At 40.3% G+C, this 14,685-nt stretch overlaps 2 protein-coding genes across 2 annotated transcripts in view; both read left to right on the top strand.

The window, feature by feature from the left end:
- mtor (mechanistic target of rapamycin kinase) overlaps positions 1-2,714 on the top strand; it is a 73,378-nt gene extending 70,664 nt beyond the window's left edge. Inside the window, 8 exon segments of the mRNA XM_035536463.1 lie at positions 59-131; positions 242-316; positions 475-610; positions 1,040-1,105; positions 1,332-1,412; positions 1,593-1,673; positions 2,141-2,246; positions 2,420-2,714. Of these exon segments, the coding sequence (XP_035392356.1) occupies positions 59-131; positions 242-316; positions 475-610; positions 1,040-1,105; positions 1,332-1,412; positions 1,593-1,673; positions 2,141-2,246; positions 2,420-2,435 (634 nt within the window). The 3' untranslated portion in view covers positions 2,436-2,714.
- Positions 2,715-3,879: 1,165 nt separating this feature from the next.
- exosc10 (exosome component 10) lies at positions 3,880-14,032 on the top strand. The gene is made up of 25 exons (XM_027021161.2): positions 3,880-4,015; positions 4,196-4,332; positions 4,672-4,795; positions 5,181-5,282; positions 5,582-5,735; positions 6,043-6,151; positions 6,312-6,387; positions 6,535-6,645; positions 6,794-6,937; positions 7,261-7,451; positions 7,600-7,756; positions 8,026-8,174; positions 8,438-8,488; positions 8,683-8,794; positions 8,914-8,961; positions 9,064-9,139; positions 9,228-9,340; positions 9,545-9,637; positions 9,737-9,805; positions 10,534-10,627; positions 10,751-10,824; positions 12,615-12,801; positions 13,117-13,181; positions 13,312-13,385; positions 13,816-14,032. The coding sequence occupies exons 1-25, from the start codon at positions 3,893-3,895 to the stop codon at positions 13,844-13,846; spliced, it is 2,664 nt and encodes an 887-aa protein (XP_026876962.2). The 5' UTR covers positions 3,880-3,892; the 3' UTR covers positions 13,847-14,032.
- The last annotated feature ends 653 nt before the right edge of the window (positions 14,033-14,685 follow it).

The raw sequence follows: 14,685 nt of genomic DNA, 5'->3' as shown, positions 1-14,685 counted from the left end.
TAAAGGACACATTTGAAGTGGTACTTGCTCCATGTTTTGTCATTTCTGTCACTCACAGACACCCTTCTAATCTGATGCTGGACAGGCTGAGTGGAAAGATCCTTCACATTGACTTTGGGGACTGCTTTGAGGTGAACGCTTCTGATGTTTTACAATCTGTGAATCCATGAATATGTGAAATATGCTGCAATTTTTACCAGCAAAAAAGTTTGTGTTCTGAATGTTTGCCGGTTTGTTTCAGGTGGCCATGACCAGGGAGAAATTCCCAGAGAAAATCCCCTTCAGGCTGACACGGATGCTGACCAATGCCATGGAGGTGAGAGATGTGTTCACGCTAGCAGCATGAGACCTCTTAATGGCCTCTCCTGACCGCCCTGGTTTGGAGGGAACTGACTTCCTGGTTTGAGATGGGCTTCTTCATTCCTCCTCTTCCTTCCTTCATTTCTTTCTACAATTCCCTTCTCTGTGGGTAAGGTGACGGGGTTGGACGGGAACTACCGTATCACGTGCCACACGGTGATGGAGGTGCTGCGTGAGCACAGGGATAGCGTCATGGCCGTGCTGGAGGCCTTCGTCTACGACCCTTTACTCAACTGGAGGCTCATGGACAGTGAGTGGAACAGTTCCTCCTCATGTACACAGCCAAAGAGGGATGCTTCAGAGCTTTCTTACTATTTCACACATTTACTTGCTCTATGGAGCAGCTAGTATTATAAAATGTGCCTGGAGTGGTGCATTTTGACCTTGAAGTCATGTAATTATAATGGTAAAAATATATAGCCTACTTCCAATTAAAGACAAATAAGTCTTTATTCCCTGGTCTACACCAATCACGTACACTTGGGTTAAGAACAAGTTGGTGAAACTTTGCCAGATTGGCGAAGTCTTTCTTTAAGTACCTGCACATGCGTGTAGTTGATCAAATGAAACCTAGTTCTAGCAAATACATCTAGATGCATTTCAGTTTAAGATGTCTCACTATTTATGGGTATTTTGATTTGCCATTAAAGCAGTGGACCTCCCTTCATGTTTCTTCTAGCTAACACTAAGGGAACTAAGCGCTCCAGAACAAGAACTGACTCTTACACAGCTGGACAGTCTGTTGGTGAGTCCAATGCTGATTCAGATAGCTTAAGTTTCTCTTTAATCAGAACCAGTTAAGATTGTTTTAACTGTTATCCAACCAAGCAAAAAATTAAGATTAAAGTCCAGTGCTGACTTAGCTGGTAGCAAGCTTTACCATCAGACAGAGAGAAAATGAAATGGAGAAAATAAAAACACGCCCTGTCTTTGCTTCATGTATGATCACTATGTGGTCTTCTCATCGGCAGAAACAATGGAAGGTATTGACCTGGGAGAAACCACACACAAGAAGCCAGGCACCACTGTGCCTGAATCAATTCATTCTTTCAGTAAGTTTCTGACTCCCCACTAGTACTAAGGCTTTACTTCAAGATCGCTTACCAAAAAAGTAAATAAGATTTTAATACCCAACCCCTCCTTAACCTCAGTCCCATTTGTTCATTCATGAGGAGATGCTGAGTTACAAATAATTTGCTAACCACTGTTCTTGGTGGTTGTTTTGTAACCAGTTGGAGATGGTCTTGTGCAGCCTGAAGCATTAAACAAGAAAGCCATTCAAATTATCAACAGGGTGCGAGACAAACTCACTGGTGAGTCCTCAAACACAGCACAGCTGACTGGCAGGCTATTACCGGCACTGAAACTGGATAGATTTGTGGATACTGGTAACTGATAGTGTTATTGTCATGTTGATCATTTGATTGCAATAGCAGTCATTTTTTTCTTCAAAATAAGATAACTCTGGAGATTTAACTAAGTGCAGCTGATATGCCTGGGAAAATCTTATCTTTTTTCCTGTCCATTTAGATGTGTAGCTGGTTTTTTGTTATTGTTTAATATGCTTCAATCTAGATCTCATCTATATATTAATGAATCTGATTTTTGAGTTTTCAAATTATTAATCTGGATGCAAACTTTAAAAAATAGCTGGGGTGAATTACATCTTATACCTGACCATAAAATGTATGGGAACAGCCACACCGTAGTAAATCCTTTATTGTGTATATAAAATGCTTGTGTACATAACCAAAAAGTAAATTTTATGTTCTGTTTTTAGGACGGGACTTCTCCCATGATGAGACCCTGGACGTCCCAACCCAAGTGGAGCTGCTGATCAAACAAGCCACATCACACGAGAACCTGTGCCAGTGTTACATTGGATGGTGCGTCTTTCCCCTATTATCATAAATGTAACCTAGAAATAACATTTTGGATTTATTGAGTTAAATTATGTCATTTATTCTGCATGCGTATATCCTCCATATCGGTTTTGCCACATGCTATATTACTGCTCCTGGCACTTATGTTTTTGTTTTTCTTGTTTTTTTGTCCTCAGGTGTCCATTTTGGTAGAGTTTCTCCCAGACCTTGATTTGCTATGTTATTTGCTCACACTCTACCAATGTTCTACCAATGCCATGTTTGAGATATGCTAAAAAAAAAAAAAAAAAAAAAAAAAAAAAAAAAAAAAAGGCTTATAAAAAGATAATTGTTGCATGAATGACATTTTAAATTATGTCTGACTTTTGTTAATTTAATAATGTAATACACATGTTTACAATGTGAAACTTGATTGAAAGTTGTTATTCCTGAGAAATGTCAGCATTTCTTTACCAATAAATTAAAAAACAAGTCGGTTTGTGTCCTTGTTTTAAGCAGATTTAGTCACATTTAGCTAGTCACATTTATCCATCGTGAGATGGATCTCATTATGACCAGTCAAACTCAGTCACAGTGCTGCACAACTTCCAACTCATCTGGTAATTCTGAAGCCCTTAAACACACAAATCAGGTCTATTAGAACACATTTACCTGACAATTTATCCAAAGCAACTTGAGTGAGGGGTAAGGGCCTTGCTCAGGGGCCCAACAGTGGCAGCCTGGTGATGTCAGGGCTGGAACTGGCAACCTTCTGATTACTAGTCAAGTACCTTAACCAGCTATCACTGGAATTAAAGGCAACATTTTATTTTTTCAAAGGCTTGAATCACTGGACAATTTACGTTTAGTTTTCATGTTCTTCAGTAAAAAAAAAAAAAAAAAGGGGCCATACACCTCTCTTATAAAACTGATACCTACAACTGGAATCATGCCAAAGCATATATTTATAATAGTGCTTTGACACAGAGCCAGACTCTAAAGGGGGCCCATGCTGCTCAGGGGGTCAACGCACAGTGGAATGAAGTGACAAAAGTTGAAAATGCTAAATTAGAATTAAATCAAAGCACTCAAGTCATAAACACTTAAAGATACATGAGATAATACAGTGCTTATGTTGTAAATTAAAAGCTTATTATGGGATACAGAGTTTCATTTTCTAGTGCCTGTTGTGAGTGAGATCCTTTACCATAGATTGAACAAGTAATGCACGACAAATTCCTTTTGTGCTCCACAGCAGATACTCTATATAAAATAATATGTCTAAATGAGGTAAAATAAATTAGTACTTCTCCAAACACCTTTGACAATGGAGTAGTCCAGTTTTCTAATAGGATGGTACAGGAATTAAAATGTCACAGGCAGTAAGCATTAAAAAAAAAAACATAAAAATGCATAGCCTAGTAAGGAGATCTATAGACATTTTGGTGCTTGTTTTGAAACCTGTATTTACGCTTAATTTACCTTTTCACATTACTGGGGAGGTTCAGTACATGTAGTTAGTTTTATGTCCCTGTCGAAGGCCCCAAAAGGACGCCGCGTACATATTGTGCGACTTTTTCTTTGGTCCACAGGGGGCGCGATTGTGTACAGTGTAACAATCCATAGAAGAAGAGAAACTCCCTTTTTCTCGCGATATTACAACTGTCAACATGGCTGCCTCTACGAGTGATGGTGGCAGCGTTAAACAAAGTAATAATTCCACAAGCGAAGATACAGAGCCTAGTACAGAAGAGTTTTGTCCAGGATTTAAAGACGTTGACGCATTTGTTAAGGTTAGCGTGTCCTTATTTTCTAACTGGCCGTCCTAGTTAACGTTGTTTTCTTGTCTGAAAAATACGTAGCAACGTGGCTAGCTTTAACTTTCCTAGTGTATGAATTGGCCAGTTGTGTTGAGGGACGGTGTAGATGCTTCTCCACTGTAGTCCGTTAATACTTTGATTGTTTTTCTGCAGCATGGATTGGGTGCTGTTGTCGCTGCTACGAAGGCGTCGGCGTGTCTGCCACAAGCCGGGGATGAATTCGATTTTTACCGGAGCTTCCCTGGCTTCCAAGATTTCTGTGCCATACAAGGAGACCGACTGCTGCAAACGTAAGAGCGCTTGCTTTCGAACGTGTTTACTTGTACTTGCCTCTAGTACTTTAGCGGCACACCATCCACAACGTGTGCTGTCAGAAGTATAATTTCTATGTTAATGGCTGCCCCTTTTACTTTAGCGCAAGTGCAGTATACAGAAGTATTTGAACTGAACTGCACGGATTTACTTCTTGCAGCAGACGTGCACATCTGCACCTTGTACTAAGCACACGTAAATGCTTTTCCAGCATGGTCTACGCAGCTGCACATCGCTGTGGTGTCTCGATGAGGTCTAAGTAGGTTCCGATTAATCTAATGTGATTTTTTTTTTTAATTTTTTTTTGGCCCATTCAGGATGAGTCAGCTGATGCAACACTATGGCTGCAGCTCTCTCATGAAGGACCGGAACAAGCTGACCGGACTGGAGGATCGTTTTGACCTGGTGGTGGAGTCCAATGACGTCGTCTTGGAGAAAGTGGTAGGAATGGCAGAGCAACTTCCCTTAATGAAACCCAACCTGGTCTTCACAATGTGGACTAGGTGGTTGTGTGTGTGTGTGTGTGTGTGTGTGTGTGTGTGTATGCACCGATTGTTCTGTAAAGAGCTGAGAAATGCTGAAACAAGGATGAGGTCAAAGAACTGATTTGCCGTTCCCAGTCCATTTTAAGCACCTGAGAGCCACAGGTACATTTACCTGTGCAATGTTCTGCAGCGCAGAACTTGGATTCGTGTGCTGCCTTCACGTTTATGTTCCAAGTGAAACGTCAAGATTACGTCCTGGCATTTTGGTGTGCCTATTGTTTGGTCTCATTCTTCTCAAGTGAACTTGTGTCCTAATTGGTTCCCCCTCACCTTGTGATCAGGGGATTATGCTGGACGAGGCTTCTGGAATGAACCGCTCTCAGCCCGTGATGCCTACTGGATATCAGCCTCCCAAAATCGTTGTGTCTAGCTGGAATCGCAAGGTAAGTGTTTAATATTTGATAATTTTTGATTATGGTAATAACCATTGAATCTGGTGGGGGGGGGGGGGGGGGGACTTTTTTCCTTTTTTAAGTCTAAAAGACATTTTTTGGGCAAAATATTCTAACAATACTACATCTCTAATAACGAGGATAGTTTGTATTATACAGGCATGACTGTTATGGGTGTTTTCCTCTGACTTTATTATACTCTGCTAATGTAACTCTTGGTCGACACACTCCTTTAAACGGCAGCCGTTGTGCTATGCAGGCTAGTCCCTCTCATGAGCCCTTTGTCACAGGGAGGAGGTCGTGGGGCCCAGACCTTCTGCCTGCTCCAGGCGAAGAACATCCAGCGACCCCAGCTGAAGTTCAAGGAGAAGGTGGACAACAGCAACACCCCCTTTGTGTCGAAAATATTCATCAAGCCCAATGCTACAAAACCACTGCCCTCGTGTGAGTATGACTGAGAGCCCCCTGGTGAGCTGTACTTAAACTATGGCAGAGTGCTGTCTTCTGACTATGGGACTGCACTTGTAGCATGTAACAGGCAAGACTGTTTCTAGACATTAACTCTGAGAAGACTGGCAAATTTCCCTTATTGAGTTTAATTTGTATAATAAGTAGATGTTTAAAGCGTAATTATCATGTCATGAAATCAAAAGAGAATGAGAATAATAATAATAAAAGAATAATAGTATGGCTTTTTTTAAAAATTTTTTTTATCCTTGTTTGTAACAGTGCATATGTGCATCACTTGTAGATTTCACGAACAAACACCTGCAGAAGGAGAGACCTGAGGATTTAGATGTACCGGCGGCACTGGCTGACTTCATCCACCAGCTAAGAACACAAGAGCACATGGATGACATGTAAGCCTTCCTGCTCATGGATTTGTTTGGTTTTTTTTGTTAGTTTTTTTTCCCCACTTCTTTTTTCCCATTGTCTATAAATTCTCTGCTGGGCCTTCTGTGTTTAATACTGAGGCTGAAACTGACATGCTTTTGACTATGATCTCATGGTATCTTTTAGGTTCTCTCATCCTTATCAGTACGAACTGGACCATCTGGTCATGCCACAGCACCTGGGCCATAAACCTGAACCCCAGGTGACCTTGTGATTTTTCCTGAAAACTGTGCCTTCTGTTTTCACATTCTCTCCTATACCTGATGCCCAGTAGGTGGCCAGTAGTTGGTTGCTTTTTTTGTACAGTGCCTTAACATCAGTCATCATGCCCTGTCCATTTGTATGTCAGATGTATAAACCCCTCGCAGAGACAAGTTGCAAATTCATCGACACTTTAGAGGACCTGGTTGCTTTAAATGAGAAGCTAGCTAAGACCACCGAGTTTGCTGTGGACCTTGAGGTATGTATGAGTGTAATGTTTATTTGGTAACACATGCTACAGCATGCACACTTTATCCGCTCCAGTACTGGAAACCTGTTCTGATTATACACGCTACTCTGCGCTCACAGTTGTTTGCATTGTCTTTTTTCCCCCCTCCTCGCTACAGCACCACTCCTACAGGAGCTTCCTGGGAATCACCTGCCTGATGCAAATCTCCACTCGTGAAGAGGATTTCATCATCGACGCCCTGGAGCTCCGCAGTGAGATGAACGTTCTGAACGAGAGCTTCACTGATCCCACGATCATCAAGGTGATTGGCCTAATTTTCTAATTTCACCCAAAACATTCAAACTTATCACAAACTCACAAACTAATGAGTATTTAGCATTGTCTGATTTAACATTTGCTGAACTCCACTGGTTCCTGTCAGTATTTTTGAATGAGGTATTCCTTTAAATGCTGCCATACTGTGAGGTTCTACTGGGCTCCTTCAGCCTATTGGGTCAAACTTTCAATTTGTTGAGGGCAGGTTTGGACATTTAGAATATGAAATGTATATACTTCAGTCTATCTTTGACATTGAGGAAACATCTGGTTGCCATGAACAATGCATCAGCACTTCCTCATGTGCAGGTTTTCCACGGCGCTGACTTGGATATCGAGTGGCTCCAGAAGGACTTTGGGGTTTACGTTGTGAACATGTTCGACACACACCAGGCTGCCCGCTCCCTGAACCTCGGCAGGAACTCGCTAGACCATCTTCTCAAGGTCTTCTGTGATGTGGACTCCAATAAGCGTTACCAGCTTGCTGACTGGAGAATCCGGTAATACAGTTTTTTTGTTTTAATTTCATTCCAAACAATATATACTGTCTATAGTGCAAGTATATATCCTTACAGTGTATAATCTAATATTTTACTCTACTACCTATTGAAATGTATACTAATTGTGTGTGTGTGTGATACCTGCTAGTCCCCTGCCAGGGGAGATGCTGCAATATGCGCAGGCTGACACTCACTACTTGCTCTATGTATACGATCGACTAAGAGCAGACCTGTTTGATGCGGCTAATGGACAACCTAGCTTGGTACAGGTCGTTTGGTCCAAGAGCAAAGACCTCTGTCTCAAGGTATAGTCACCTGTAACGATATATAATTATGACTGAAAAATATTATCAGAGAACTTACATTTTCTGTTGCCCCATGTAAGTGCATAAAAGTTAACCAATGTTTTTTTTAACATAGTGGTTATAGTAACCCCAAATTGATCAAAACTGACACAGTGCATTGATTTTGAGGCCAGAGCGAGGGAAGCATAGTAGAGATTGGAATTGCCCAGGCAAGCTGCTCTGCTGTTTTGAGCCGGTTTGTAATGCGATACTGGCTTCTCTCTGCTCAGAAATACGTGAAGCCCATCTTTACCGAGGACTCGTATATGGAGCTCTACCGGAAGCAGAAGAAAAGCTTTAACAGCCAACAGCTCATGGCCTTCCGACTGCTCTACAGCTGGCGTGACAAAATGGCGAGAGAGGAGGACGAGAGCACTGGGTAACGCTGGCGCCTACCTGCTACAACAGCGGCTTGATTCATAGCTGCGGCCCCTTCCTCAGACCCGAAGTCTGATGTTGCTTCACAAAAATAACAAAAGGGGAAAAACTGACAAACAGCAAAGCTAAATTCAATGGACTTATGTTGTCGTATTGGGTACACTCACGGGAGATTCTTTTTAAAAAAAAAAAAGCTTCGATACACATTTTACTTGTTGTTTAATGCTTGCAGTTGTTCTCAACCTTTTTTCTTTAAATTTTCAGCTATGTCTTGCCAAACCACATGATGATGAAGATCGCTGAGGAGTTGCCCAAGTGAGTTCTCGCACAGCACCGCCTGTCAGGGCCAGATTTGGCTCCTGCCAGTCAACAGCATCTGCGAACATAGACAATCGACCTATAAACCCTACGCGTTTTGCGCCAACTGGTTGCTAGCATTAGCGTTATTAGCTGTACTCGCCCTCAGCCTGCTGGGCTTCACACTGACCTGCCACTTGCTTCGGTTGAAGGGAGCCCCAGGGCATCGTGGCATGCTGCAACCCCACCCCGCCGCTGGTGCGGCAGCAGCTCAACGAGCTCCACCAGCTCATCAAACAAGCAAGGGAGATCCCGCTACTCAAGGTGAGCCATGCGGAGCGAGCCGCTCCGTTTGGTGTGTGGCCGCAGTTGGCGTTTATCTGCCTTGGCTGTGTTTTTGAAAACGATTGAGAGATTGATTGATTTATTTTACATCTCCACAGGCTGAGGTGCACACAGAAAAAAGGAAGTCTTTCACCCAGAAAAGAAAGGTATTTGTATTTGTTACTGTGGTTAAAATGTTTATATTTGACAAGGATAAGGGGGTAAATGGGTATTGACAAACATTGATGTTCTTAAAATCTATATTTCAGTCCGAGTCGACTTTGTTTGGCCCCCATGATACCTCTCATGTGTCTGAGAGCGGATTTATTGAGCTCTCTTCCCATGGTAGGTCACGTCATGTGCTTCAGACACCTGACATAACATTTTATTTAACTATTTTAGTTTCAGCATCTTTTTCCTCATGTCCACATAGAAACCCCAACCAAAGATGGAGTCCTGTTCTCTGAGGAGGAGGACACACATCTCAGTGGTGACATGAAGTCTCTGAGTGGTCTTATAGCTTCTGCAAAAATCACTCTCTTTGCGGTAAGAAGCTGCCAAACAGGGTATGGTTGAACTGACCACTCCCAACAAACTAGGTTGGGGAGGACTGTCTCCAGGACAGCTGTAGCTTTTAAAAGCTCTAGTGCTGTTTAGCAGCTATGTGGCAAGTGCTCCTTTAACAGGCAACCAATCACTGAAACTCAGTTGGATGATATGAGATATTTTGGGTTTTGTTGTCTCTTGAAGGAGGGCGAGGATGCAGACAACTCTGGTCACCTCACAGTGGCCCAGCAGAAGGCACGCAACATCACAGACTCTTTTGAGAACCCTTTCCGAATGGTACGAAACCTGACGTCCGACGCTCCGTTTGATTACCTCATCGTAGTCGTTTAATCGGTTCATGATCAAATTCACTGATATTTGAATTCTTGTTTCCAGTATTTACCCTCAAAGGATATTCATATTTCCAAAAATGCGAAATACGACCCTTCGTCAAAGATTTATGAGGTAAATATTGGCATTAGAGAGCCCCCAGGTGTAAATCTCTGTGTACAAGCTCTGATGTTTTTTTCATCATAAATGGCTGCTGAAATTGATTGAGGAAAAAGTTTGTTGGGTGACATCTGCAAACTTCAATCAGAGACATAACTGATCTGAACAATGCAGTTCAGTCTACAAAACAAGACATAGGAAATACGCTAGCACAGTTTTTGACGTTTATAACGTTATTGCCAAAAATGTGACTGGTACATTGGGGCAATTCATTCTAGATTTAGCAAGCCTTGCAGAAAGCTTTAAGAGCTTGTATTTGAGCCACAGCCATTATTTAAAGTACCGCAAAATGTTCTAGAGAAGCTGAACTGAATGACAGATGTCCAAACACCAGTAAAACCACTGAACAAATATCAGAGTGGCTCTTCAGATCAGTGTACTGCATCAAAAAGGATGCACTTTTCATTTCCCAAACTTTATTCTGATTACATTCGAGAATTTTTTATTTTTATTTTTTTCCCCATTTTTCTTATGGAAGTAAAGTTTTTTGGCTGTGATCTGATGAACTGCTTAATCTAAATACACTTATCAAGGAATAATCTGGGAGTGAAAAAATAAATAATAATTATCTAATATTTATCTTGGCTAAACCCTTCTTTAATTCACCATAGTTTCACACTCAAACTCAATTTGAGTTTGTATTATCTGTGTTTAACTGTTTCCTCCCTGCTGTTCTAAACTAGATCAGTAATCAATGGAAGCTGCAGAGCCTTGAACAGCAGCAGAAGGAGGCACAGGCCAAACGACAGGCCCACGAGCAGGCAAAAAAAGCTAGAGGTACCTGATGAGCACCCACTCTGTCACTCCACACTGCCTGCTGCACAATATTACAGCACAATATCAAATACATGTGTCTGCATTTTTTGTGGAGAATTTAATGTCTTCCCACCTTTCATTCAGAGAAGCGTAAAAAAGCCAAACAGAGTTATCAAGAGTCTCTACAGAGCGTCAGTACAGTTAGGCAGCAAGTCATGGTAAGTTGCTTCAGAACATTTGGTGAGTCTTCACATTACTGCTCACATCATTACACAGCTATGGAGCTAATTCAGTTCCAAGCTAATGCTGGGCTTGCTGCTTTGGGTTGGCACCTTTTTAATAAACCAAATCCAGACACTTCTGTTCCATTAGACTTTGCCTGCAGACTTTTGATTGTCCTAAAATTGCCAGTGGGAGGGGGAAGTAGAGAGAGAGGGGGAAGTAGAGAGAGAGAGAAGGAGAGAGAGAGAGAGAGAGAGGCAAACATTGTTTTAAAAATGCTCGATGATATGCAAGTGGAAATTTAAAATAAAACGACTACAAAACATAGTGCAGTTTTCTAATGCATCATAATTCATACACAAATGCAAATTTTAAACCCATCCTAAACATTTTTTTAATGTTACATTTGAAAACCATATAACTCCCTAACATTTCTCACAAATGTGCTGAGAAAATTGCCCTCCACACCAGAATGTGGCGCTGTCGGTCCATTTTTTTTGAAGAGCTTAACAGAAAACGTTCGTACCCCAGCAGTTTGACCATGTCCCAATTTTCACCCTAAGCACCAAAGTCCTACTTGAAGCTTACACTTTTATGACATGGTTGGAGGGCAAGTGAAAGGGGCGTTCAAGTATTCAAGGTGTGTCAAAGTTGAGAGCTGTCACTATTCACCCATATACTTCACAGCTACTGAAATGTGATTTAGCATATTTTGCCCCCATGCTGGCTTTAAACATCCCTGCTGTTTTTGCTGTGTCACTATAACGACACAAATAGACTGGACAAATCTGATTGTGAATACCTTTCTGATGTGCAAGGTGATGCCTGTACATCGGCACAGCTTTACTCTTTTTAACCCTATTACATAAAAAACAGGGTCATTCTCCACACCAGATAGCGTATTTTGTTCTATACATTAACAAAGCTATGAATGATCTTACCTAGATTACCTAAAGCATTTATACACATTTACCAACCATATGGGACAACATCATCACAAAGGAAGTTTTATATAGAAGTATTTCTAAATAACTGGTTCCTTTATGAAGTATATATTTCATCTGGCTGATAAAATATATATGGTGTTGCATTTAAGTAAGGTTAAAAATGTGATCGTGACAGTTTCTGTCATGCCAGCATGACAAGGTTGAATGTCATTTCAATGCAATGCAATATTCATCATACATATCTTCTGTTTTGTAGGATAATATTAACAAGAAACAGGCTTACTTCCTGTCTGTTGTACATTAATATCGCCCACCCCACTTTCAGAATTTTCAGATAAAAGACCCTCAGAAACCAATTAGTCTTGGTAAAGGAAAAGATCAAATATATCCCATGGGTATGGGCCATCCCTTTATCATTTTCTACCACAGTGTTCACCCATCACCTGCTCCAATTAACAGAAATCCAGTGCAGCCTTTTGAGCTGATTGGGTCCATTCAGACGAGAACATAGCACCTATGCTGTTGTAGATGGTACATCCAGTGTTAAGTTCTTTAAGATTTGGTGTGGAATTGTATTTGTAGAAAGTGTTGCTTTGAAAGATGATATGAAAATTACTGTAACATTATTTTTGTAGATGTACACCATGTATTTGTGAAATGCTACGTGTTCAGACACTGCCCTTTGTTTGTTTCATAGACTTTTTTTTAAATACACACAACACATTGTGTCAGCAATCCACAGGGTATTTTTGAAATGGTCTGTTTGTTTGCTTTGGGCATTGAATTGGCAATAAAACCACCTCAACCTACAGCCTCTATCTTGCGATTTCTGTCACCAGGAAGCAAAACAAGGGCAGAAGAGGGAGAGGATTGCAAGTGAAGCGAGAGAAGTCACTCCAAAACCAAACAAGGTCATGAAAAGGGAGGAGACGCCCATCGCGTCCAACAAGCAGTCTGAAGATTCTAATCCATCAACGGCCTTCACACCCTACGACTACAGCCAATCAAATTTCAAAGTTTTCACTGGTATGAGAGTACCTTTTTGAAGTTTTCCAGGAACTTGCTGAATGTGGCTTTGCAAGAAAGATGGCTTAATCAGAAGCTGCCCTCAGTTTAACAGGTTTAGCCTGTCTCTGCGCATTCCTAGAAGCTGTACAAAGTAACTTACAGCTGCCGCAGGTACTGGGAAGCCTGCGAGCACGATGGTTCCTGTTAATGGACAAGCTATCCTCATGGTGCCATTAATATTTAAACGTCCTCCCCATCTTCTCCATTAGATACAGCATGCACACAATGCATATATATGAACCACTGTTTCAAAGTGTTTGATTTATTTATCAGGAGGAAAATCGAAAGACTCCGCCCAGTTCGATCCAAACAGGCAGACTCATGAGCGCAGTCGAAAGGTGATGTTTACAACATGCCACATGTTGCACCCTCACACAGGCCCACTTTAGTTTCACACGCATTCATCTGTTCTGTACTTAATTCAGAGAGGAAAGAGAACTGAAATAAAGTTCAATTTTTGGTCCTCAGAAAAACCCAAAAGGACAGAAGCAAAATGCTGCTGGAGGCAGGAGCATGTCCTACATGCGTGCAAAATCAGACAGGTAATGGAATATAATACTAGTATATTATAAGATATATAGATAGCTATAGAGATAAAGATATATAGATAGCTATAGAGATAAAGATATATAGATAGCTATAGAGATAAAGATATATAGATAGCTATAGAGATAAAGATATATAGATGGCTATAGAGATAAAGATATATAGATGGCTATAGAGATAAAGATATATAGATGGCTATAGAGATAAAGATATATAGATGGCTATAGAGATAAAGATATATAGATACTAGAATATTCTACTACTCGCATGCAAAATTTCCATAACCACTGGTGGAGTATCATGCACAAGTCTGCATGTTTTAATGCATCTATCTGTTTCTTATATAGGTAATGTATATAAACTTATATAAGTTATACATATCTAATTAATACATATCCTGCATGTTTTTTGTACTTATGTTTTCAGAGGATTTCGTCATAACTGGCCCAAGAGATAGAAATCTTGCTGGATATTTGCCTCCTTTTTTAAAGGATTATAAAAATTTCCTTCTTCAAGCTTTTTTTTTTTTTTAATAATGTGGACTATTTTTATCAAACATTTACATATATTGAATTTGGAAAAGGCTACATAGTGTTGCATTCAAATTTCTGAAAACCAATAAAATGTTTGAATTTTCTGTGCATTTCTGTATCATCATCAAATAAGGGCAGAAATGAGTGCTTTGGCAGTGAATGTTCTGACATTTAAAACAACATTTTTAATAAAAGAAAACAAGTACAAAAAGCTGATTAACAAACACTGGTGTAGGTATAACTACAGTTCATAGGACACACAGGGTCTGCAAACTCATGATTACAGTCTGACTATACTAATTGATTTCTATACGAGTACTGGGTAAAGAACATATCTATATCTCACCAGGATTGGAATTATCATATTACCAAACTGCATACTGTAAAACATTAAAAACATCAAGATCAAGTAGTCATTGATTTAACTGCTGCAACAAAGTGGTACACTTTTGATACATAATTACATATGGATTTCATTGGAGGAGGAAGGTGATGATTAATCCATTTAAAACTGATTAAGTTATGTTAAATGTGTACATTTCATATTTGTGTATTTTAATAGAGGTAATGTGTTAATGTCAAGTATTGTAAATTAAACAATAGCAAGTTTAGTCTGATTTGAACATAAATCAGCTCTAACATAAAAGGACGTCAAGTAAATTACATTTGCAGGTTGCTCGCTTGTTTTGCTTTGAGGCCGGAAAAATATCTGGTGTTTGTCATTTGTTTCTGAGAAAACAAAAAATACGTAATTGAACAATAT

This window comes from Electrophorus electricus, chromosome 18, assembly GCF_013358815.1.
Source record: "Electrophorus electricus isolate fEleEle1 chromosome 18, fEleEle1.pri, whole genome shotgun sequence".
Taxonomy (NCBI): Eukaryota; Metazoa; Chordata; class Actinopteri; order Gymnotiformes; family Gymnotidae; genus Electrophorus; species Electrophorus electricus.
The sequence above is the reverse complement of the archived record's forward strand: the minus strand, read 5'-3'. Positions and strand labels throughout refer to the sequence as shown.